Here is a 24,401-nt window from a genome sequence, read left to right as displayed (position 1 = left end):
CCCACGGAGACTCTCTATTAAGGTGGAACAGTAAAAGCCGGAGACCCACCTTAATAAAACATTTAACCTCCTTTATTTTGGGAACTTCCTGAAAAGAACAAGACAAAAAAATTTGGATGGCGAAAAACAGGCAGAATGTGAAAAACAAAGGAATTCCGTGGCCTTCAAAGCAATGGCGACACCAGGAGAGCAAAAAGAGATAGCTTTACATGCAATGCAATTCAAAAACGAGGTATTTATTCCAACAGCAATCTTTTTCACCTTGTTCTATTTTGACAGCGTAACCGGCTTTTTTAATTTTTATTGAATTTTCTCAAATCAAGGACGATTTACATTACATTCATAACTTGGCACTGCATTCGTCTCCCAGAATCTAAATATCTGATTGACGATGAAACGATTTACACAGAGAAGAATCTGTTAGATTAACGTGAAAGAACTTTCTGCTGAATAATAAATGATCTGGCCGCAACAGAGAATTTGATATCAATTTTTTGCAATACGACTTTTTATTATAGCAGGTTTTATCGTATATCGCTTGAATCAGCATACCTGTTGGTTTTCATTTAAATTTTAATTCTCTTATCCACTGTTTTAAGGGGGGCAATCTTTTCCTCCATATAATATCCATCTTTTTTTTCGCCAATTCTCTGCAGCAAAATGCAGTTTATATTTATAACAATTTAATATCAAACTTCAGATCGTTCCTTGTATGCTGGCTGTTACCTGTTATGATATCGTATGAATTCTTTCAAATTAATTTTATACTTGTCATGAAGTTCTTTGCATTTAATGACTAAAGTAACAATTTTGACCTTCACAATTTTAATTTTTTTTTCATTGACAACGATTTCTTGAGCATTTTTGAGAAAGTAATAAAATTTTGAATTTTTTTGAGAATCATACTGGTGTTATTCAAAATGCATGCTGGTAGCATCTGGCATCCAGTTTTCAACCATTCATTCATATAAACCAGGGGTGCTCATAAAGGTGGTAATGGGGCAATGATTCTAACCCCCAAAGTAGGGTTAGAATGATTTGTAATGCCAATGAAAATATATCCTGTAAGGAAAATATTATTCAGCCCAAGTTTACAACTAGTCATTCCCCTGATATCAATGTATTACACAACCCCCTGTCATTTTTCAAGCAGTTTATTGACTAGCAATTTTAGTATCCTAGGTTCAGCTAGGAAACCTTTAGGACACATAATGCAAAATAAAGATGTAAATTTAACAACAAAATATAGCAATTCAGTGCTAGCAATGAATGGCAACAGAATAACAGACAGTGATTCTGCAAGTATAACTGAGAATTCAAATGACATCCAAACTGATCGATCAGTATTTTCCACACCAAGAGTTTTTGGCAAACAGAAAGGAAGTGGTATCTCTGTTTATTTGCCAACTTCAGCAACAGATTTCCTGCTAAGGGTATTATCACCATTTTGTAAAATATAGCTTTTCCTCAATTGTTAATAATCTTTTCAGTAGGAAGCTTCTTATCATGAAGGTCAATCATTTCATAAGCTTGTTTTTTGCTTATTAAAGTTACATTTATTTGTTCCTATACATGCAACCTTTTTGTCTCAGGTCAATTCACTGATTGAAGATGAAGAAGAAAGAAGCAAATTGTTTGATGCTCTCAGAAATTACCTCGAGTATGTAGCCATGAAAGTTGTTTGAGTACATCAGACTGTCTCAAAAGTCTCTTCCAACAAAATATATATTATGCAATTGAGAATGAATTAAAGTGTCTGGCATTTTCGGACATGCTATGATTTCAAGAGTTTCCTGTAAATTTTTGTTTTGATTTACCTTTTTAATGATGAGGACAAAGTAAGAGGATTAGGATTAATTTTTTCTGTGCCAAACAACCCCAAATGGATCATATCTTACATTCCCTAAATCCCGTCAAATGTTGAATTTGGTTACATTTCATTGAGTTATCATTTTTATTGTGTATTTTTTTTGTTATTTGTTTTCTATTTTTGGATTTACAGGTCAAGGAAGGTAAAGAAATTGGTTAGAGACTTGAAGCTTGTTCTTGATAATTCCAAAAAGTATCCGCTTTTCAAGGAAATTAGGTAAGTAGTTTTCTTTTCTCTAATTTTTTTCTTGCATGCTTAGTACTGGTTTCACAACATCAAAATTTAAAGCAATTCTACTAAGATTGCACTAGTTATTCCATCTTGAGTAGCTAATAACGAAAAGCAATTTGGGAAAAAGATCCATCAAATTGATAATGACAGATAAAGTAACCTGCTAATTTGAGAATTCATGCAAACATTTAAATTTTAGAATTGAGCATGATTGGTTCTTTAATATTCTTGCATTTCCCCTTTATTCTTTCTGTAGCCCTCCATGCATGATGTTTTTTCTTTCATCTTTAACAACTCATGACCATATTGCATAGACAAGGAAACCATAAGCATAAAAGTCAAAATACAAGATATAAAATCTAAATGTTCTAATATAATCTAAAAACACTACAGGGTCCTGAAACCATGCAGGAAATAAAAAAGTATCTTATTTAATATTTTAAGTGAAGTATTTTTTTTTCAGAGCGTTTATTCCTCCAGAGCATCTTTTTGCATTTGATAAGCTTACTGAAGGGGCAAGGTATGAAAGCACCATTTCAGTATTAAAATTTTTCTTTTACTTGTAGGCTAAATTTCTCTGTTTTTAGTCTCTACAATTTATTTCAGATATTTATGATTTTTATGACTTTTTGTTCTGACATGGTTAAGGAGCCTTTGTTAGTAGACGAGACTAGAATCTCTTGTCTTTCCAACATAGTCATGTTTTGTTTGAAATTTGCTTGTTTCAGAACTGGGGAAAGAATCATACACTTGAAACGGCATGGAAATGAATCACTTGGCTTCAAATTCAAAGGAGGCAAGGATGATCTGCTTCAAATTTCTTTTATTTATTAAATGCTGCTTTCTGGAAGTTATTTATTAAAAAAGTAAACTTTAATACAAAAAAATTCTCTGCAAGACATAATCCTTGGAGCAAAGTTTATTTTGCTGATATTGCTGCCTCAAAAAGTTCAAGGGTTATACCTATAGCAAGAAGTAATGATATTGAATATTGTTAATGAACATGTATTGAAATTAAGACTTTGAATCTTATTATTTCAGAGACACTGGTAGCTTTTTGTGTCAAATACTGAACATCTTTTTGTAATAGGTGTTCCGAATTCAAAGTTTATTTCATGTCTAGACAAAAGAATTCTAGATAAAGAATGCATACATCTGGTATTTTGAATGTAATTAGTGAGCTAACCTTTTTAGGCTTGGAGCATGGAATTGGCATTTATGTGACCTCAATAATCCCAGGCTCAGCTGCACATGTGTCTGGGCTAAGGGCAAGCATTCATTTAACATTATTTTACATTTTTGGTATTTTAAATTGGTATTAGTAGCTTTGCTGGGTGAGCAGGCATAAAATCTACAACTTGAATGCTTTTACAACTTCAAAACATTGCTGTTAGTATTTTTGTCATGGAAGATGAATTTTCTAAAGAATTTTTGTGTTGAAGACTTTAACAAATGCACTGCTTTAATAACAATGAAATAAGCGTTGACTTGTTTACAAGGCAATTTGATTGTGGGCATTTGTGTGCATCTTCTCTCTTCATGGCATCCATTTTGGCACGATAGTTGATTCTAATTAGGCTGTAATTATACCAGCTATCAAGCCGTATTTTTTGATACTGCTAATACATCATGAATAGCCTAATTTTACAGAGCTTATGATTTTGCCTTTATCATAGATTGGGGATGAGATTTTGAAAGTTAATGGATTTGTATTGCATGAATCAATCCATGATGAAGTTGTCAATGTGCTTAAAAGCAAGAAGTCTCTGACTTTTGTCACTAAAAGTAAGTTAAACTTAAAAAAAGTAATTCTCATTAATTTCTTGTATATTTATAGCATAACAAGAAGAAATTTGGCAAATCAATTTTTCTTTTCTCTTTGTATAAGTTGTTGATTTATATCTGGTTTTATATTATAGATATGGGCAAAATTCCTAACAAAGTGTGAGTAACGGCATTCTGTTAATATGCATATCTTCTTTGGATGGGTTTTTTGCCAGTTTTGTTTAGGCAGACGAGAAAAACCCTTGTATAAATGTATATTGAAGAAAATTAATCTGTTTTTATTTGTATACTATTTAAACTCTGAAGAGTGTCAGACAAAAAGCTTCAGTTTACTCAAATGTTTGCTTTTTTCAAAGCCTTTTTCAAGTTTTGTACCACCAAAAGATTGTTTATATACTATTATGCATACATCATTTCTAAAATATATCTGCATTATTCAACCTTTTTATCAGAATGAAACCTGAGGTGTCTTGTATAATGACCAACAAATTATCAATATATTGATCGTTGCTTTAATTCCTGCCTTTTTGTACTTGCGAGGACTCCAAATTTAATGTTTGTCATGAGTCGCTTTCTTTATAGTTAAGCTTATATTAAATCCAGAGTTGTCTAGGAGGAATTAATATGGAAAATGTTAGGCGCTGGCCAATAACAGTTATTGCATTTTTCTACAGGAACAATCGAATTGTCTGGCAGGAAGTCGATCCAAACATGAAAATTTCTCCATCAATTTTAGTGGTAAGTCATTAATTAATACTCAGTAACCATTTGTACCAGAAATTTTGAGCCAAAACTTTTGCTTTGAAGTATTGACTCAAAGTATGCAGATTCAAGGTTGCTTATTTCGAAGGAGATGTTCAAGAATCAGTCGATCGGTTGCACATGTGATAATCTTTAATTTAAAAATTGTTCTGTATCGCTTTCTAGCTATTTACTTGTTCTATGCAAACATTTTTATGAACTGGTTCTCACTTAAAATAAGCAAGTCGTGGTGGCTATGTCATTAATTGACGAAATTATTTTTGTTTTAGGATCCGAAATTCAGACCATTTTCTATAGATGATAATACCGTAAGCATTCAATCTCCTTTATTTTACACCAATTGCTTACTATCTCATATTTACTTATCATCTCATATAATCATAATAATCTGTATATGTCATCGTTATAATCATATTATCGTTATGATCACTGCTTTCAGTCACTGGTGATATCATTAAAGCTTAACTGTATCATATATTGTATACAGGAGGTTCCAAGAAACGATGACAGATTCCTCGCATTTAAGATAGGAAGAGAAGGACTTGGATGCAGGTTTGTTATCTTCACCCAAAACCTGTTTTTCATGGCTTTATCATTAACCTCAAACTTTAAAATTTTGGCAGGAACGGAGGCTTGAAATTCCTTGTTCAAGGCTGGTTGTTCCAAAGGCTTGCCAAGTCAAAAGTTGGGACGAGCATTAGAATTCTATTCCAAGTCTATATAATTGAACCACAATTGCTTTTTAGAAACAAAGAATTTTTGTATACTCAGATAAATCTTGGATAAATCCCTTTTAAAGTACAATTCTAAAAGCCAATTTCGCCTTAAGAAGTACCAAGATTCATAGGTCATACGGCATCTTCGTTTCCAATACAGCTAGTTTGAATCTGAAGGCCAATATAAGTGAAAGATCTTTATCCGGATTTGAAACTGGAATATTGTATGAAACTGGCTCTTCAGAATCAGCCTGCTTTTCTAGATTGCATTTTCAGAGCATGTTTCCTTCAAATTGACATTACGTAGTGCAAATGGGCATTTCTGTGCCTTCTGAATTCCTTTACGTACACCTGCAGGATCAGTCTTTTTCCTCAGTTGCATGATGATAACAGTCTTGTCGGTGAATCATTGTATGACGGCACTGCTCCTTTTGCTTCTCCAGCATTCTTAGTGGCATCGAGAATTTCGAAGGCGTTTTTGTGTCAGCAGTTTCGCCAAACATGCTTGCCGACCAAGTCGGACTCAAGGTGACCAAACTTTCTTTCTTCAAAAAAATACTTTTTTTATAGGCTTTAAGATTGTTACTAAAATAAAATGTCTCAGTAGATCAATCAGATTGATTCTTAACTTTTGTGTCTGAATAAAGCACATATACAAACCTCTGTATAATAGTTAGAATTAATTAATGACAAATCCCACATTGAAGTGAATGTATTTAGTTTTGCAATCCTTGTCTCTCGGCATAGTCAATTAATTTTAATCTTGAACAATTTTCTTCTACTGAAAAGTTCCTAATTTTATCCAAGTGACCCAACCACAATTGGCATTGACAATATTTAAAATGTTTGAAGTCTTGCACGGTTGAATGGTTTTTTAAGAGTTATGAAGTAAAATACATTTTGAAAAGTTCTACTCTAATATTCTGTTTCGCTTCTTGTAATATCATTGCAGTTATCTGTAGGGGCCCATCATTTGGTCATTTTTTTAAAAATTTTGGCATATATAGTATAAATTCTATTTCCTAAAGCAAATTTGCAGTATTCAGGTATGCAGGGATTTGTCACATTTTAATGTCATGTCGATCATATAGGTTGGAGATCAGATCCTTCAAGTGAATGGAAGAATTTTTGATAAAATCAAGCATTCTGAGGTATTCATCTGTCCATTATTGAATCGTGTCATTTATTGAAATAGCATATTCTGTATATACTGCACAACAATTCAATTAGTTTATTGAATGTAATCAAAATTGTCCTATATCTTATACTTTGAAGCATCGAACCTCATTTTCCAGCCATTCTTGGTTTCTAAAAAGAAAGTTATTCTCATTTCCTTTTCATTTTTCATTTCTTACTTTCAAAGTGTCAAGAAAGGGGCAACACTGTTTTTTAACAGGAAAAAGTTAAATTGTCATCTATTTTTGACTCTGTCTCTTGTCTATTTGCAATTGTATTGGATGTATAACATGTCAAATTACAAAGTAAATTGGAACAAATAAACTTTATTCCAGGCAGTGGATGCGCTGAAGTCAAAAAAAGATCTAACAATGATTGTGCGACATAACGAGGTAATATAGTAGATTTGTGATTTTTGCCATGTTAATAAAAAATTGGCCAACTAGAATAACATCCATTATTTGGATATCTTTTAATTTTCTAAATCTCTGAATATTTACCTATCGAAATAAATTACGTTATTATGTAGATTATTGTAGACTTCATTCTCTCCATTCTCCAAAATCTCTGTTTCAGAATGTTGCAGAGTATCTGAGACGTAAAGCTAAGCAAAAATCAGAAGGTTTGTATGTACTTCAGTTTCATTTAAAGACAGCGTAGTTTTTCAATTACAATTACAATTGCATCAAAAATAAGCATTTCGATACCCAAAGTTGTTGTGATAATCGATTGTCGTGTTGCTCTCAAAAGGCAGCATAACCTCTGATAGTGCGTAAAAGCTTTCTCCCTGTCATTCCATTGTCAACAGTTGACTTTCAAACTGCCATGTAGCTGTTTTGTCATTTAGCTGCTTTTTTTAATGGGCAGATTAGTACAACTATTACCTTTAGAGGCATAATTCTAAAGAATTTAATCGATTCGCTTATTCAATTACCAGAGGCTGCAGTTGATCGTCTATCTCTTCTCTCTGATTGTACTTGTAACCACTTTCTGCTATTTATAACGACTGTTTGGAATTTTCTTTCCATTTAGCTCTTCATCCCATTCTTGTGACCGAAGGAGTTTCTCGAGAAATCAAGAAGAAAACAAGTTTTGGCGAAGAGTATGGTTTTCTGTTTGTTTAATTCATCATAGCAAAAATCTTTATTTCAACCCTTGTTGGTAGGAAATTAGGATTTAACGACTTATAATCTCAAGAATTTGCTGCTTTTCGTGCAGATTTGAGATTCTGCAATACAACGCTGTGATTAACAACAACAATATCAAATAAAGTATGTATTTTTATACGGTAGCTCATCATCAAACTTCGAATCAGATAGATTTGCATCAACCTAAAGTGAGACGTCATTATAAGTAAAATAAAAACTAGTAGCCTTTGTTATCATTTAGGCCATTGGTTGAATACATTGAGAGACGAGAAGAAGACGAGGTATCAGATGACGAAGAAGAGGATTTGCATGGTGCCTCTTCTGAGCCAGGAAAGGGTAATTTTCAGGTACGACAAAAGTAATAATGTCTCATATTGGGTGAAAATCAGGTGCACAAATACCCAATAGAGTCATGTGGCTCCTGAAAAGGAAACATTGTCATAAGAGATTAAGAGTGATTGGAACGACTTTGATTTTGAATGATCTTTACCTAAAGTATTCTTCCAGTTTTAAGTTTTTTAAGTGTCCGTTGCTTGGCATCTTTTTGATTGGTAGCAAAGTCCTTTCCTGAGCAAGCTTAGGTCTCGGCATCTTTAGAGGCTATAATGTTAGTATCTTTTTGCACGTTTTAGTATGATGAGAGTATCACTCAAGGCAAAGATGTCCATTTTGTTGCTATTTTAAAGGTAAGATACCTTTTAAGGTTGTTTTGCTTTTTTGTGACAGGATATCATTTTTCCCAGGTATTTTTCTTGTTACCCCCAGTGTGATATTGAACAATGATTTCTTTCAAAATCATGTTTGAGATATTTTGCTGTAGGCCACGTTGATTTGTTATGTGAACAATAGGCTATAGCATGGCTTTTAACTTCTTTTCAAATTTTAGACTGCGCCATTGATGCTCGACCTCGAAGTGAAGAATGATCTGGTTGTTGTCCGAAACACCTTAAAAGGAGGTTGTGCGGCAGAACATGGTAAAACTGAGCTCATAAACTTTATATGCAAAACATAATTTAAACAATTGACCTTTTACGTATAGCCGAGGCTGCAGAACGTGACGTGCAGGTATACCCCAGGGAATGAAATACAGTCTTATACCGAATACAGTACCTTGGAGGATAATATGATCAGATGTAATATCATATTGTTTTCTTTCATTTGAGAAAACATTACAACTGTATTTATTTTCTGACAGGTTTTCTCAAAAGAGGAGACATTATTCTGAATGTTGAAGGAACAGATTTGATTGGCTGCGACCCAGTTGAGGCCCAAGAAGCGATTTCAGAGGCAATGGGTCGGCTTTCAGTATGTAGAAAATATTTTGACGTATTTGTTACAGCGGCGGCCATACACTTCTTTCTGAAATAACAATTCCGCAAGCAATATCCAGCTAACGTCCATGTAGAAATATTATAAAACGTCAAAGGGCCGTTGCTTTATTGCCTTAGACGTTTGAATATTGAACGGTCCTTAGTATCGCAGATTAATAATATTGTACAATCATATTAGCAACTGCAACCCTTTGAGGGTAGTTCCCCAATGTTATTCCCCAAGTCATGAGTCAGAAATAGGGAACACAAGACTTTCGGCAGGGGGTTTCACCATGGGTGGGGCCCACAAAATGCTTAATGACCTCCGCGTCAGTATAAGAATTTAAACTTTGTCAATAACAAAACTTTCTTAACCAGTTGGATACTTAAACTCATTTGATGCTGATTTTGCCCGTTGTTTTTCATGAATTGCATTTTCTCTGTTTGTTTCAAATTTTGGTTTTAGTTAATCATGCTTTCAATATTTGGAACAAATGCATTCTGAACTTGTTGTTGTAAATTTTAGCAACATATCGATATGGTAGTCGCTTGTCCTCCTGGAAGAAAAGCACCATTGCCACAAGACATTGCTAATACGAGTCTGATGAGGGATAACCAGTCCATTACCAGCACTAGTAAGGATAGCGCTGATAAAGAGACAGAGGAAACCGCAGAAGAGAAATCAGCAGTAGCCAGAGCCATTGCGCAGTTTGAATCCAAGTCTCCTAAAAGAACTGCCTTCCTTCTTCGAAGGGACAGCCTCGAGAAAGTAAGCAACAGTTTGCGGTTATACAAAGAGAAGAAGAGGGCGCCGGTGGCAAGGTCGACTGTACCAGCTGCCAACGCCAACTGGGCTTCAGGGTCCCGACAAGTTGAAGCCCGCAGTTTCGAAAGACAGCAGTCATCTAGTTCAGGTGATATGGCCTACTCATTGGATCAGTCACAATCGCCATCAATGTCAAAGAGACCGGCTTTTTCAATGAACGATCCGAAGCCGGTAACTTTTGCGAATGGGAACCGAACCGGCGGATTTGATGCTGTTGTTAGGGAACCGAAAGAGGTTAGCCATCTTGCACATCAAAACAGTAAAAAACAGAATGTCTATGCCATTAAATCTATAAAGAACTGTATCAGTTTTTATTATTTCTGAACCAATTCTAGATTTTATAAGAGCTCTTAACTTAACGGAGGATGAGATGTTTTAAGTAATTCTTCGGTTTTTTATTATATGTATTTAATTCAATAATGGATAGAAAGTTTAATTTATTCATCTACAAATAAAGCTTTTATTTTATCTTTTTCACCTTATCGTTCTTCCAATGCACAGAAATGGACATCAGCTGTACGCAAAGTGAGCGATTCCTTCAAGGAAGCAAAATCGGCTAGCAATGAATATTCTCATCAGGCTCCTGCACAGAGTTCACCTATGGCTGCCAACAGCGTCAAGAATCCTTCACCAAAGAGCTTGAAAAACTTTGATCATACTAGCCTCGATTCTAATGCAACACGAAGAAACAGCGGTGGCGTCACTTCTCAGCCTCCAAATGAACCTATGCTAAAGAGCAATGACGTAAAACAAAGAGAACCTGTCATGCGGACGCAAGTGGCTAACAAACCTTCCCCTTTAAGTAAGTTTGTATTTGCACATTTTATATTCATTTAAGCACGTGTCACTATCTCAATAAGACTGATGAAAGTTACACGTTTTTGTGTATGATCATATCTAAAACATGTAAAGTTATGCTGTTATTGGTCAACGAACGATTCCATTCAATTCAATTACACCTCATTTGCCGAGTCCTGTGTTGATGCAGGTTTAAACTCTAAGAGAGATAGCAGGAGATATCTAAGACCCTGCTCACAGGATACCAGATTCATATCATATCGAATCAAGTAGAGTTGCTGATTCTATACTTTATTCATTATTCTTGAGAACTACCCTTTGCTCTTCCGTTCCGTTGGATGTCAAAGTAGCCTATGGAATAGTCTTTGGAATTCAGTTGTCTTATCAGTGTTCACTACAGAGTTTGATAGGTCTAATGGATGTTTTCAAGGATGTCTTGTTGAGAAAATAACCACCTTGGGTGGATGCAAGTGCTGGGTCCTACCATGTGCTCAGAAGGAAAGGACCATTCCCCTGAATGTCATCTGTGATTGGGTTGATCCTATAACTTCTTATTTGATTGGTTTTTATTCATCATTTTTTGGCCAATCAGATGCACTGTTTGACAATGAGAGATTTCACATGATCTGCACATTTGCTTGCTCTTTCGACAGATTTCTTATCTTTCTTTAACTTGACCGTTGTTTTCTCATTTAAAGGTTCCCGTGTCACCTATTCTGCCGAAATAATCAAGCAAAAAGGCCTTGATAGTGTCCCATTGTCTGATACGCAGATCCAGGTTCGAGCGCAGGTGCATTCGCCACCACCGATGTCTAATGACGATATTCTAAAGACCTGGGCACCAACATCACCGGCACGTGGTCATTCGGCCTCCAGTGAGAACCTATCACCAAAGAGATCTGTTGCTTTTGATGAGGTTGTTCTCTAGTTCAAACCATTTGCGTATTGTAACTTTATATCAAAATACGTTACCAGAAGGAACCACCATAATTATTTTGCATGATTTTAACGATTTTCATGAATGATAAAGTCCAGAATACACACACCGTAGATTGAGACCATATATATCATTATATATCATATGCATATGGTGCGGTGTTGGGTATGAAATTTCCGTTTAATTAAGTATAGCCAAATTCAGTCATTTTTGCGACACAGTTTAATAAAGTAATAGTTTGAGCCTTACAAACCTTTACAAAAAAAACTTAGGCCAGTTCAACTTTGGCAGTATTTGTAGTTTCTACCCAACTTCATCTACTTCTTTCGGCATGTCTTTGAACATTTGAAGGTTTTGAACTCAGCAACTTCTCTTTTAATTCAGAGATACTGATGATATATATTTTAATTACAGGAAGTTATTGAGATCATCCATGGCCAGTCTCAACTTTCACCAACATCGAGGAGTCTCAGTCTAGATGAGTTGAACGAACGCGTTGAAAAGAGAGATCGCAATGGCTCACGGGAAAAGGAAGCGAGACAGGAACGTAAGAAGTCCGTCGGGTTTAGAGATACTGTGGAGCGTATTGAGCCGATCGAGAGCCTTTCATACAAAAGTTTGGATGACATATCCATGATTGGAAAGAATGGTTGGGATGAAAGAATAAAAAAGTATGCAAGAAAGGAGAAAGAACAGCACAACCTGCAGCCAAAGAAAAGTGCCTTGCGAAACAGCCCAAGCCCACGGCTTTCTCATGATGTTGTCTCGCCCAATGGCTCTCACGAGAGTGGCTCTCATGGAAGTGACTATTATGATAACGGCCATCAAGACAGTGGCCGTCACCCTCCTGAAAGGCGCCCGTCAGCCACTGTACCCCTTGGATCCAAACACAGCTCCGCTCATCGCAGCGATTCTTCAAAGAAAGAGCGTCGGCTTCTGCCCAGTAATAGCTTGGATGACGACCCATCTTTCAACGAGGAAATTGACAGGTTGGCGCATTCGCTAGATCCATCTATCGTTATTCCAGTGCCTGACTACGATGGGGCTTCAGAGACGGCCACACCGCTTCCTTCTGCATCACATAAGCGTTCAAAGCCGCATGCCCCACCACCTCCAGTAGCTCCAGCTGTTAAGCCAAAGAAAAGTAACCAGCAGTTAGGCCTAACAAACAGGCTTTTGTCAAATGCCAAGGAGAGGTTGAAACGGGTTGGATTTAAGAGAACGTCCCAGAGTGCCAACTCAAATAAGACCTCAGAGGCAGTTGATAAACCGAGCAACGTAAGTAAAGCATCAAGTTCAATTCCGCCACAACCGCCGCCCCCACCACCACCACCGCCGCCGCCTCCTCCTTTAGATCCTCAAGGATCCAAACCTTCTCCAAGAGATTCCAATTTGCCGCCGATCGTTCCAATGCAATATGCACTTATAAATAATAGTCCCAGTCCTCCCCCAGGCAATGCGTCGCTGTCACAGTTAATTTTGAATTCACCGGTGCGTAAAGCTGCAGCTTCCAGAACCTACGAAGATCTTGAGCGAAGAAGGGGCTCGCAGCCTCGATCAGACGATTCTCTGAAAACTGATTCTTTAAGTATGAGGCCAGCTATTGCATCAGAAGTGACTGAAGATGTGAAGGTGGCTTCTGTTGTTGACAGTAAAGATAGCAACCCTCGACAAAAGCCACACAGGGGGGCGAAATATGTGGATATGACAGATGTTCTCAGTGAATTGAAAGGGAAAGTGAGAAACAAGGAGGCGAAAGCAAGGCCCATCAGCATCCATTCAGACCGCCCGACCAATCATGCAACGTCATACTCAAATAGACAAGAAAATCGAATGCAGAACGAGTCAGAACCAGCAGCTAGGGAACTTGATGCTTCAAGTTTTAAGTGGCCTTCCTTAGAAGCTAGTCCCTCTAAACCGTCGCACGATTCGAGGGAGAGTCGCATCTTAAGAAGACAAGCGCAAAGTGTGGCGGACGTGGATACGGAGCAGCTTGACGTCGCCATGGGTGGTCTGATGACGCCAAGGAGTGCACGGTCGGATAAAACCTTTAATGGGAAAGATGGTGCGGTTCTTGAAATGGAAGGGACACTGAAGGAGTTTGACGAAGTGATAAGATCTTTGTAAGTCATCTTAAACTCCCCTTTGCAATTCAGTTCACTGATATTCTTTGCAGAGGAACATGGATATATTTTATTATGTAATATAAATCTTTTATATAGGTATGAATTTCCATCCCGTGATATTTTCTTGCTGCAATTTCTCGGGGGTCTTATTTGGGTATTACTGGCATACGTTTCTTTCTGCCAGTATCTGCTAATGCCAAATCTTTCGAGTTTCGTGTTTCATTTTTTGAAACCTAAAAAGGAGTTTTTTGCCCATATGTCTACTAAAATTAAAGGCATTGAGTCATGGTAAATAGGCCCTCTCTATAGGGGGTCATTTGGTTTCGGCGTGATCGCTGCTGTTTCATGTGATATTTGCATCCGTTGTTGACAACTTGCTATTGATCGAAATTGTTTTGTCAATCAGTACGAGGCGAGTTCATGTGACCAGTTCAAGGTCAACCAATAGCATGGCATTCATGAAAATCATGACTCAGCGGATTTTGGCACTTAGGGTATACCCAATCCAATTTATCATGACTCAATGCCTTTAAGACATTTTGTGATGACGTTTCTGACTGAGATCCCTAAATTACCTCGATTCACTGTTTACTTAACGATATTCATCGATGCCTCAATTAATAACTTTTTTTAGCGTTTTCTTTTTTTGTTCTAGGGACACAGAGTTGTGAATCAAATGACGAAAGTGCTAAACTGATAACGTAGAATCGAGAAGAAGAGCTAGCAGTGACTTGAGCTTGAAATGTAATATTTTAGCTTAAGAAACCGTGCTACTCTATGCAAGACTTGACAAGAATGTCTGTAAAGCAGTTTTTATTCTCTATTTATACATGTCTTTGTTTTATTTTTTGTTGTATATATGATCAGTATGTTTAGTAGATTTTTAATAAGTTAAAATAGCTTTAGAGTCATTTGGTAAACTTTTAGCCTATGTAGATGTATTTATAGAAATTTGATAGCCACTCGAGATACATCAGTAAGAATCCGGAATGGAGTTATTCCATTACCGGTATAAAGACAACATATATATCTTAAACTCGGACTCAAGCAGCCATAACCGGTTCAGAGCTCTCTCTTTCTCCCTCTTGTCACTCCTTCCCTCCCTCTACCCTCTTTTCTTCCGACCTCTCTTGTCTCCCTTGTGTGTGCCCCTTGCCTCTCTTGTCTTTCTTGTCTCTTTATCTTCCCTGTCTTCCCGTTTCTCCTTTCCGTTGTTTCTCTATCTCACATTTCTTCCTGCTTCCGTTCTCTCCCTACTTCTCCCCTCTCGCTTTGCTATCTTTGATAGATAGGTCACATTGAGGTATTGTTTTGTACAATAAAAGCACCCAGAAAATTGTCCGTGTTTCTTTATTTGTTTATTTCGTTGAATTTCAGAGACGCTTTACAAGAGGCTGTATCAATGATTTTTAAGGTTTTCTGGGTCAGATTGGGTGATTATAAAGATTCTTCTCTAGGAGAAAAATAGCCAAGCCACTTTCGTTGATAATTGATACATTAATCTCAAATATTATACTAGCAACAGAAAACAAAGCTGCTTTGTGCAAAAACCGTTGAAAAAATATGGAAAGGCATTTCTCAAAATTTGACAAGCGTCTTCGACTGAAAACACAGTTTTCAAAGAGTTTTGAAGGTTGATCGGGGTGGAATCAAAGATGGTAGAGGCAACCCTCCATAATGGAATCAAAGAGCATGCGCTCATGTTTTTACGACACACTTTCGATTTGCACACTAGCACCCCACTGATTTCGCTACACTAGATGAAAAATAACTATTTCCGGATATGAGGGAATCAAAGCTTCCTTCAATGCAATAAAAAATCATTAAGGAGAAACTACCCCACTGCATATAAAATACAACAAATGGTAATGTTTATTCTCAAACATGATTTTATTGCTTTTACACTCTTTTTAATAAGAACATTTTTATAAAGTTAAGAACTGGTCAAAAAAATTGGTCAAGAGTTGAGAAAAAATTAAGAACAAGCTGAGGCTGAGCTACTGTGAAATGTAACTTTGAACAATGTTTCATCTTAATAACGAGGAGTTTTTTGCCATCTAGGGAGGTAAATTTTACAAACCTCTTTTGAGGCAGCGCAAGGGGGCCTTTTGCCCTAAATTATGCCAGCATATTCATAGCAACAATAGAACAACATATCTTGAGCGATGCCCCGATAGGGCATATTCCAATATTTTGGAAATGATTTATCGATGACACGTTTTCATCTGGCAACACAAGCATGAACACCTATAGGAACTTATACAATACGCTCTATATCATTCAAAAAATTGCTTACAGTGTCGCACACGGTTTACTGTCACAAGTTTTCAAGCAACATTTGGTGTGACTACAGTATATCAGGAGTTTACTGTAGTATTTCTTTTCTCACACACGCCGCTTTTATTTGGGACGCTACTTTAGAAAGAAACTTGATTCCAGATCTATCCCGATGCAAGCCTGTTTTGGATTACACCATTTTTCTTTAGTTTTCTGGCAAGCGGTACTTGTTTTTTCTGTATGGTTTTTAAAACAAGACGCAAATAGTAACCAAGAGTGTAACATTTCAGTTCTCAGTTAAATCAGAATTTATTTAGAAATGCATTCCATCCCGTCTTTTTACAGTTATATAATAAAAGCAACAAAGTAGAAAACATTTGCCCTGCAAAAATCTTGAAGTTGGGGGGGGGGGGGGAGCACCCCCATACGCCTCTCAAGTGACGCCCTCGATTATTTTTAATCCATTCTAGTTATCTTTTTAATATCTTTATTGTCATTAAAACTTTGTTACAGTCGCTTGAGCTTGTGCTGGACTGAGAATGAAATCGGCTCTCGACCAGAATGAATTTTTTTCATTTTGATACTAGCAAGAAAAATTCAACGGTAAGAAAGAACCAATTTTCAGCCCTCAAAGATGTGTTCTTACAATCTTGTTCAATCTTTTAGGGTAACACAAGGACCAAGATAGCGGGGGGCTAGGGGGCCGGGGGCTTCCCCCCAAAAGACTTGCTGTTATTGCACTTATTTATCAAGGCTATCCCCCCCAACAAAAAGTTATATGTCGGTCTTTTGGGGTAACATAAACCCTGGCACATCCATAAATGACTCCCCTGCTTGATTTTCTAACTTTTCCGGTTATATAATTTTACTTTCCTCTTCTGGGAAGGAGGATGAAGTGTAAGAAGAATGGGTTCTAGATCATGACGTAACGTGTATTCGTATAATCTGCAATAATGGAGAAGGTTCGATAAAATGTGCTGCGGAAAGTTGCAGTTTTGATAATAATAAATCAACCGTTCTCATTTATCAAAAATGGACACAGACATTGATCTAGATCCAGAGCTTATGAACAAGCTAAGCACTATGGGCACGAGGGACCACGAGGATCTTGTAGCGCAATTTCAGAGTGTTGTTGGAAGTCAGATCAGTCCTGCAGGATGCGCGTTCTACCTCGACATGGCGAATTGGTTCGTAAACAGTTACATGGATTTGACGATTAATGAATAATCCTCTTAATTATAGAATCACATATGCTTTTTTAATCTTAAACTAAAGGCATGTGGCTTTTTCTTTGAAAGTCTATTTGATTTCTCTTCGGAGCTAAAATAAAATGATGTCTTGCCGTGTTTACGGTCGAGTACTTCATGTTGCGTGATTCATAACAAATGGATGATGTTGCACACTCGAGCAGTATATTATGGCGTTCCCTGCTTTAAACTTCAAGATTTATTGTTATGGGTCGTTTATATGCCTGTTCAGCTTTTCCAAAATGTTTGCATTAACTTATGCAATAATTGTTTACGTTATTCTAAGAGTTAGTTTCGGTCTGCTGGTTTGACTGAATACAGTAAAAACAACGCATCAATCGCTGTTATTTCGCAAATAGCAGAAGCCAGAACCTTCAAGAAATTGTACCACCATTGTTGCCATTTCCAAGTTTTCCCAAGGCCATCGTCTAGTAGTTTTAGAAACTTCCTGTTTTCAGTGAGATTTATGTTATTAAAGCAGGGCAACAATCTTAGCTGCCAAATAGAACAATCGATTTATGTGTTTGTTTTGCATAGGAGGTGATTTTCATTCACAAACAATGCTAAACCTTTTGCAAATCCATTAAAATATGAAATGGGTATACAAGATGTATACATATTTAATTTTTGCAATGGAATTTTATATGTGCTCAGTGACTTTTCTTAGTAAATAATTTACATTTTATTGAGAATTCTTCCAAGTGAATTGCAACAAGTGACAAATTTTACGCTCCACATTTTTCACTATTTATGTTGTGTTATATTTTATTTTCATGTTGTAAGACCCATTCCAAGTAAACTTAATGCCTGATGTATGGATACATGTAGCCCATAGTATGATATCAAAAGGGAGTATTAATGAAAGAATAATGTAATTCACCTTATTGGCAATTTGCATGTGGTTTCCAGTTTGCAAATTGACAACACTTGCAAATTCAATGAAAGCTTAATTTGATTAAACTTGATATTGTGCTAGTATATCTTATTTCTCCAAGTATTCACAATGAATGAAACACACAGAGGCATGTAAAATACAGTTTAGAGGTTTTGACATGTAAACTGTGTAAGTGTGGTAGCTTTAGTATATTGACTAGAAAGCACTGACTAGGAACAGAAATACAGGCTTTCAATAAGTTGGGTTAACAATAGTTGCTGGTTTATGATTTTTGGATACCATGCAATGAGTTAATTGGGGGTGTATGAATTGCTTTTTTGATTCACAATTTGGAAAATAGCTAAGATACTGAAAAAAGCTGAGCAGTATTTTTAGTCTTTTTTCTTTGTCATTTTTTATATTTATGTCAACACCCACCAGGAGACACCAAGAAATCAGGTGACACCTAGCTCTCTGGATTAGAGGGCCTCTTCCTCTCAGGGTTACCAAGAAATGCCCAAAATACAGCCCTTCTTAAAGGCATATATTTCAAGAATATTATTCATATGATAATCAGTAATTAGACGATTTTAATTCATGAAGTTTCTGATAAAGCTTTTTTTCTTCTTTCAGGAATTTACAGGTAAGGAATCATATTTATGAATTATGGTAAAATTTTGAAATGATGAATAAATCAAATTTGAATATTTTCTGTCCTTTAATGTTTCATAATTTTGATTCATAATTCAACAACTTCTTGGAAGTTGCTTTTGCAAAATTGGCTTCATATGCAAGTGAATCTGTAACCGTAGGTTACCGTATACAGTTAATAAGCATATTGTTTGTCTGTTGAGTATCAGTTTTAATATCCAAGCTTTTTTCTTTATTAGAAGTTCTTGGTATAATTTTTTATATTTTTATTACTCACATGGATCAAGTTGTTTAATTCTGCTTATTTCATTTATGTATATATCTACTAACCTATTTTTTACTTGGGTATTCTATCTGTAAGGCAGCTGACAGTTTTTTGTGAACTTTAAATTTTTTAATTATTTATTCTTTCAGAGTGCTTTGTGTGCTTACTATGACATAATCAATTCAGCTGACACACATGCTAGTATGCAGTTAGTTGAGGATGTAACAATAAAGGAAGGAGAAGTCATTTCACCTCATACTTCATTTTTGAAGACATGGAGGATCCGAAATACTGGTAGGGAGATAAAGCATCAGAGGTTATCTGCTTTTGGAACATTCGCAGGTTTCTTTCACAACAGACTAGGTCTATGAGTTTAGGCCCCAAATGATTTATTTTTCCCCTCCTATGGAACCGTCCTTAAGACTGAGCTAGCATATGATCAAAAGCTGAATGGTAAATTTGGAAATTAACTTGCAAACAATACCAATGTCACACTGCATGTTGGCAGGCACAGGGGCGGATCCAGAACAAACTTGAAGGAGGGGCAGTTGGTAGTGGGGGTGCTGAAAAATGTTCAAAAATTGACGACAAGAGAACGCTGTATACAACAATTTTGGATCCATTTTCAGAATTAACAAGAAAACTTTGAAACAGTCCTTGAAGCAAATTAACCTATTGGTCTCAGAAACTTTTTTTACCTGATTCTCATTCTTGAAAAGGGGCGCACAATTTCCAAAAAGGGGGCACCATACTTGCTTCAACTCTTCGAGGGAGGGGCAACTGCCCCCCTCCCTTAAATCCGCCACTGGGCAGACAAACATATATACTGGCTTTGTGATGAAGAGCTACCTTTAGATTCCCATTTCTTGCTAAAACTTGTCTGTTGTATGTTTTAACCATATCTTATTGTCCTAGGAAATGAAAGGTGGCCAACTCAACTAAGGCTAGTCTTCACAAATGGGCACAACTTTGCCAATAGTACTGTAATTCCAGTTCATCCAATTGATCCTGGAACAACAACTGATTTAACAATACCAATGATGTCACCGATGGATACTGGATGTTTCAGAGGACAATGGAGATTAGCTGACATTTCAAATAATTTCTTTGGAGGTTTGATGAACTTTGAATCTATGATTTTATTGTTTAGGTCCACCTTTTTTGGCATAGCAATTCATGCTAGGTAATACAATAAATTTGTCTTGGTACATGAAAAAAGAATATCTACTGGAATCAGCTAACCATTTGGTTTTTAGGGTGATTGAAGCAGGGCCATGTTAAGAATTCTGGGGCCCTGGGCACTGGATATAATGGGGCCCCCGTGTGGATACCGGTATCTCAAGATAACACTTTTGTAAATATTTTGTTGCACGGAAAATAATTGTAGCTCCTTTCCAAACTTGGTGAGCAGAATAAAAACTTTAAGGGACTTACTGCGAGGTTTGATGTCTTTTAATTATCTAAAAATAAGATTATGGTGTCTCATGATAATTTCTTGAATTTTTCTTTGCACCCTAGAAAATTTCCCAGACATATTATTAGCAGCATTGTCATATAATTGTCCTTAAGCAATGGCATCATGTGATCAGATGGGCAAGAAGCTTGTCCATATGCTTAGTCCAAAAATAAAATTTTTATTTGTGTTAAAAGTCTTTTCCGAAAAAATTTGACAATTCCAGGAAATTTGGGGCTTCTTTAATGCTAAGGTCCCATTATATAAATGAACATGAACAACAATGAAGTGAACAAGCCAAACTGAATGGGAGACAGCTTAATTATTCTGCACTGTTTGATGGTGATACTGATCAGCCAGTGTTGAAAACAGCTTATTGTAAAAACTCAGGCATTTGTCCAATCAAATATTTGTGATCAATTGTGTGAGCAGCTTTTTATTGTTGTCTGCCAAGAATTTTGATGGGTTTTGAAAACAAGCAGAAATTGATTTTATGGCCACTGAATTTATTTTTGATATTTTTGGATGGGGGGTATTCAAAGGGGGGCATATACGAGGGGTCTTTATGAAATTATAATAGACATCAAGAAGACATTTATGAAAGACCTCGTATATTTTAGTAGGAATTTCTTTATTAACATTTAATTAATTATCACCAAATGTATGAATTTTCATGGTAATTTGACAAAATACCAAAGGCAATCCTCAGATGGCAACAAATCGAGGTGGGCCAATTCAAGGATTTACGGTTGCAGTGGGGGGTTATTTGGGGGGGGCTTATTGACAATTTGTAGTTCTAGGGTGGGGGCTTATCCAAGGGGAGGAAGGCTTTTTGAGCGGGGGGGGCAATTCGAAGATTTACAGTATTTAACAAAGTTGAATAAACCATAATTTTTGATTCTAGCGAATAGGCTTTTCTTCCGAGTGGAAATATTTACATGTTTTTTTTATTCCAATGATAGCTTTTTATCCTATTTTATTCTTATTTGTATGTGTAATGATTTTTGTAAACTTAGATTTCTTCTTTTCTTTCATAGACCCATTATATGTTATTATAAACGTGGAGCACGAGTTAGTGTTCAATCTAACACAGCAAATGTCTGCTCTCGGCCACCAACATCCGACACTGATGGACAGTAGCAGCGTTTCTGGTACTTTGCCTACAAGAGCTCAACCGATCGCAACACCACAGAGGGGCCTACCCACAGTTACACCGTACTGCTCTCCAACTGGTTATGGAATATTTGGCGGATCTCCAATCGTAAGTTGAACATTGATATTTTGTAGCGCTAAGACAAAGAAGCAGGCACCTACATTTTCATTTGTGCGTCTCCTTGTAGTTAGGGAATGGGGCATTAAGGTATGGGAGTTATTTGGCACTCACTTCCGTCTTATAAATGTTGGCATTTGGCACTAAGATTTTGCGCTTTTTGCGTGTAGTTACTTAAGTCTGATTAAGGAAACAAGATTTATGAATTTATTTGGGAAAATCAGCAGTTTTATGAATTTAATCTGGAAAAACATAGCCACCTACTTAGAACATGCAAGTGAGTGATTTTACCCGTAATTGCAATCAATACAGCACATGGCAGATGTTAAGGGCTTTGTTGGGGAGATCTTAAACAGGTAAGCGGTGTCACAGCAGGGAGAACATTCACTGGGACATACGAAAGCGAAGAAAGAACAAGTTCAAACAAGGTTTTTAGAAGTTGTAGCATGAAGCAGAGTGTCATTTTTTCCTTCCCAAAAAAATTGCGCGCAGAATCCAAGATCAACGCTAGCCAATAAGAATGTTAAAGCCTTTGACTGGTAATGTTTTGGCTGTTCACTGCCCTTTAGTATGCAAGTCTTGCCTTTGTCGACCAATCTAGGAGAAAAATTCGATTTTGCCTCTTTTGTTGCTTTTCAGTGCTGCCAAGGGGTCAGAATCCTTTTAAACATAGTCAAAGTATTTGCCGAGAATGCAAAATTCATGATTGTCGAACATGTCTCAGGATCCTCTGTGACTTTGCTAAGGCCAATTTAATTTTACTTTGCCTTTTAGTCTTCATCGTTTCGTGGCACCTCTCTCCCAACAATCGACGAAAGCGCAAGAGCCCAGTTACAAGATATGACTGTAGATGACCGACTTCATAGCAATGAATACGACACAATTCATGAAAGGGAGAGCTGATGTAGTTATTCCTAGCGTCTTCCAATTTAGCGAGTGTTTATGTTTCATATTGAGCTCTTTTAGAAATTAATGGCATGTTTCAACCGTGAAATATGCTAAATTAACAATGTCTGTCGTGTTAATTGTTTCTCATTTGGTAGATTCATCGAGAGAGAGAGAGGGAGAGTAGAGGCAAGTGATTTACCATTGGGTTTCTATTCGCTTCGTGCGCTCACAATGCTAGTTAAGGTGCATGTCACTATGTACTCACGATGCTAGTTAGGTGCATGTTTCTATTCAAGGTGGCTTTTTCCTACCAGGGTAGATCTAACAACATAAACTGTTAATTTTTATCTTCTATATTATTTCTTACATAAGATGCAATTGACGGGTGAATTATAGTTAATTTCTTCAACTACCTAGATCTTCTTTTTGACGGAAATAGATTTTTCACGTGACAATCTATTATTGCCATTCCTTATCACACTGATTCAGTCGCACCTTCTAAACAGATTATCATAAAATATTTTTAATGGTATGATTTGTGTTTTTTAAGCACGGGGTCATCTACATAATACGCAAAGAAATAACATATTTTGAGCCCACACCCGGCCCGTTCTTGTTCCAAAATTTGTACATCCCTCAACCCCCTCCATCTACCTCATAATTCTGACAGGTTCTCCCGAAGTCGATCCTGACTCACCTGCCATCCTCCTCGACACCCACTCTCCCTGGTGCCCCCCCCCTAAACCATCCCAATATCTGATGTAACCATATTAGCCCAATAAATGCATAGCTCTATTGATCTTTGTGTTCGCTTATATCCTAGAATGCATAATTTCACAGTTTATGGATAGGCGATAAATCGATAATTAAACCTTCCTCCTAAAAAGCATTCTCTGTGCTATCTCTTGCAACATATCGTACGCGCGTTTCGTAGCCCCGTGACAGAGATATTTCGTTAAGAACCCACCACTGATCATAACTGTGACGACGTAATATGTAAATGGCCCTTTGGGTAATCAAAATGTTAACCCAATTATTGTAGAGAATTCGGTGATTGTGTCTGTATCATTTTCACTAAATACAGCATGCTATCGTTTTTTCGCTATCTGATTCTGCTGTGAAAATAATTCAGAATATCGAATCCTGTTGGATATTCCGTGAGGCAAATGACGAAGTATGTTCTCAAAAAGAACCAGCACTAACAAGGGTTGTCTTTTAAGGTCTACTTTCCACTGACTCGGTTAAAAATGAATGCGGATATTAAGGCCAAATCAATCTTCTACGGCCAAGAAATCCTAATTGGAGAAGACTCGGCGAACTCCGATTTGATCTCTTCGAGCCTCCTATTAGCATTGAAGAACGTAATGAGCTGTGCATGCACAGCGAGCCTTGATGCGGAGAGGAGGCGATGAAGAATTAAAGAAGGACAAAGTGGGGGAATTGGGTCGCAAAAATGGTTAAATGGCAACCCTGTGCTTGGGTGCCTCACACATTCTATTACGCAACTCATTATTGCACTTGTTGGGTTGACACGTTTCTAAGGAATTGCCAGCATCACTCTAGGTAAAATTGTCGAGCTGTCGGACATCAATGCGCTAGTGTACCTGGCAGACAAAGATCCTGATCCAAAAGCTACCAGTATGTTTTGCTTCATGTGAGAGGTCCTTCGTAAAGGGGTACGATAGTGTATTAGCTCCAGTTTACGCCAATTATCAGATAATAATTTCGCAATTTTTGATGAACGAAATTTCTGTAACATTTTCTTTTGATAAAGTCGATATTTGCATTGTA

General features: G+C 36.7%; 2 protein-coding genes across 3 annotated transcripts; both read left to right on the top strand.

The window, feature by feature from the left end:
* Positions 1-64: 64 nt before the first annotated feature.
* On the top strand, positions 65-15,338 carry LOC135695367 (uncharacterized). 2 transcript variants are annotated; one of them, XM_065214438.2, is made up of 25 exons: positions 65-232; positions 1,593-1,660; positions 2,003-2,086; positions 2,565-2,621; positions 2,830-2,897; positions 3,296-3,369; positions 3,778-3,886; positions 4,021-4,045; positions 4,561-4,624; positions 4,918-4,956; positions 5,136-5,200; positions 5,808-5,892; positions 6,456-6,515; positions 6,876-6,932; positions 7,117-7,162; positions 7,573-7,642; positions 7,930-8,035; positions 8,321-8,374; positions 8,575-8,662; positions 8,884-8,993; positions 9,525-10,058; positions 10,326-10,626; positions 11,321-11,538; positions 11,974-13,682; positions 14,341-15,334. In XM_065214438.2, the coding sequence occupies exons 1-25, from the start codon at positions 173-175 to the stop codon at positions 14,354-14,356; spliced, it is 4,167 nt and encodes a 1,388-aa protein (XP_065070510.2). In that variant the 5' UTR covers positions 65-172; the 3' UTR covers positions 14,357-15,334. The 2 variants fall into 2 exon arrangements, with proteins under 2 accessions (XP_065070510.2, XP_065070509.2); XM_065214437.2 differs by lacking the exon at positions 65-232 and adding an exon at positions 270-1,433 and having other exon boundaries at positions 14,341-15,338.
* Positions 15,339-16,888: 1,550 nt separating this feature from the next.
* LOC135695380 (protein ILRUN) lies at positions 16,889-24,399 on the top strand. Its single transcript, XM_065214451.2, has 6 exons — positions 16,889-17,149; positions 18,717-18,726; positions 19,149-19,293; positions 19,915-20,112; positions 21,490-21,713; positions 22,497-24,399. The coding sequence occupies exons 1-6, from the start codon at positions 16,995-16,997 to the stop codon at positions 22,623-22,625; spliced, it is 861 nt and encodes a 286-aa protein (XP_065070523.1). The 5' UTR covers positions 16,889-16,994; the 3' UTR covers positions 22,626-24,399.
* The last annotated feature ends 2 nt before the right edge of the window (positions 24,400-24,401 follow it).

This window comes from Rhopilema esculentum, chromosome 2, assembly GCF_057945365.1.
Source record: "Rhopilema esculentum isolate cy_ngs chromosome 2, ASM5794536v1, whole genome shotgun sequence".
In the NCBI taxonomy this organism is placed as follows: domain Eukaryota; kingdom Metazoa; phylum Cnidaria; class Scyphozoa; order Rhizostomeae; family Rhizostomatidae; genus Rhopilema; species Rhopilema esculentum.
This window is presented reverse-complemented; position numbering and strand designations above follow the sequence as displayed.

What these genes read in the sequence shown, in the direction of transcription:
- LOC135695367 (XM_065214437.2), top strand. Translation starts at nt 1,044, where the DNA reads ATGCCAATGAAAATATATCCTGTAAGGAAAATATTATTCAGCCCAAGT. An exon ending in CCGCTTTTCAAGGAAATTAG is followed by an intron (nt 2,087 to 2,564) that starts GTAAGTAGTTTT and finishes TTTTTTTTTCAG; the next exon opens with AGCGTTTATTCCTCCAGAGC. An exon ending in AGGCAATGGGTCGGCTTTCA is followed by an intron (nt 8,994 to 9,524) that starts GTATGTAGAAAA and finishes TGTAAATTTTAG; the next exon opens with CAACATATCGATATGGTAGT.
- LOC135695380 (XM_065214451.2), top strand. Translation starts at nt 16,995, where the DNA reads ATGGACACAGACATTGATCTAGATCCAGAGCTTATGAACAAGCTAAGC. An exon ending in TTCAAATAATTTCTTTGGAG is followed by an intron (nt 20,113 to 21,489) that starts GTTTGATGAACT and finishes TTTCTTTCATAG; the next exon opens with ACCCATTATATGTTATTATA. An exon ending in TATTTGGCGGATCTCCAATC is followed by an intron (nt 21,714 to 22,496) that starts GTAAGTTGAACA and finishes TTTGCCTTTTAG; the next exon opens with TCTTCATCGTTTCGTGGCAC.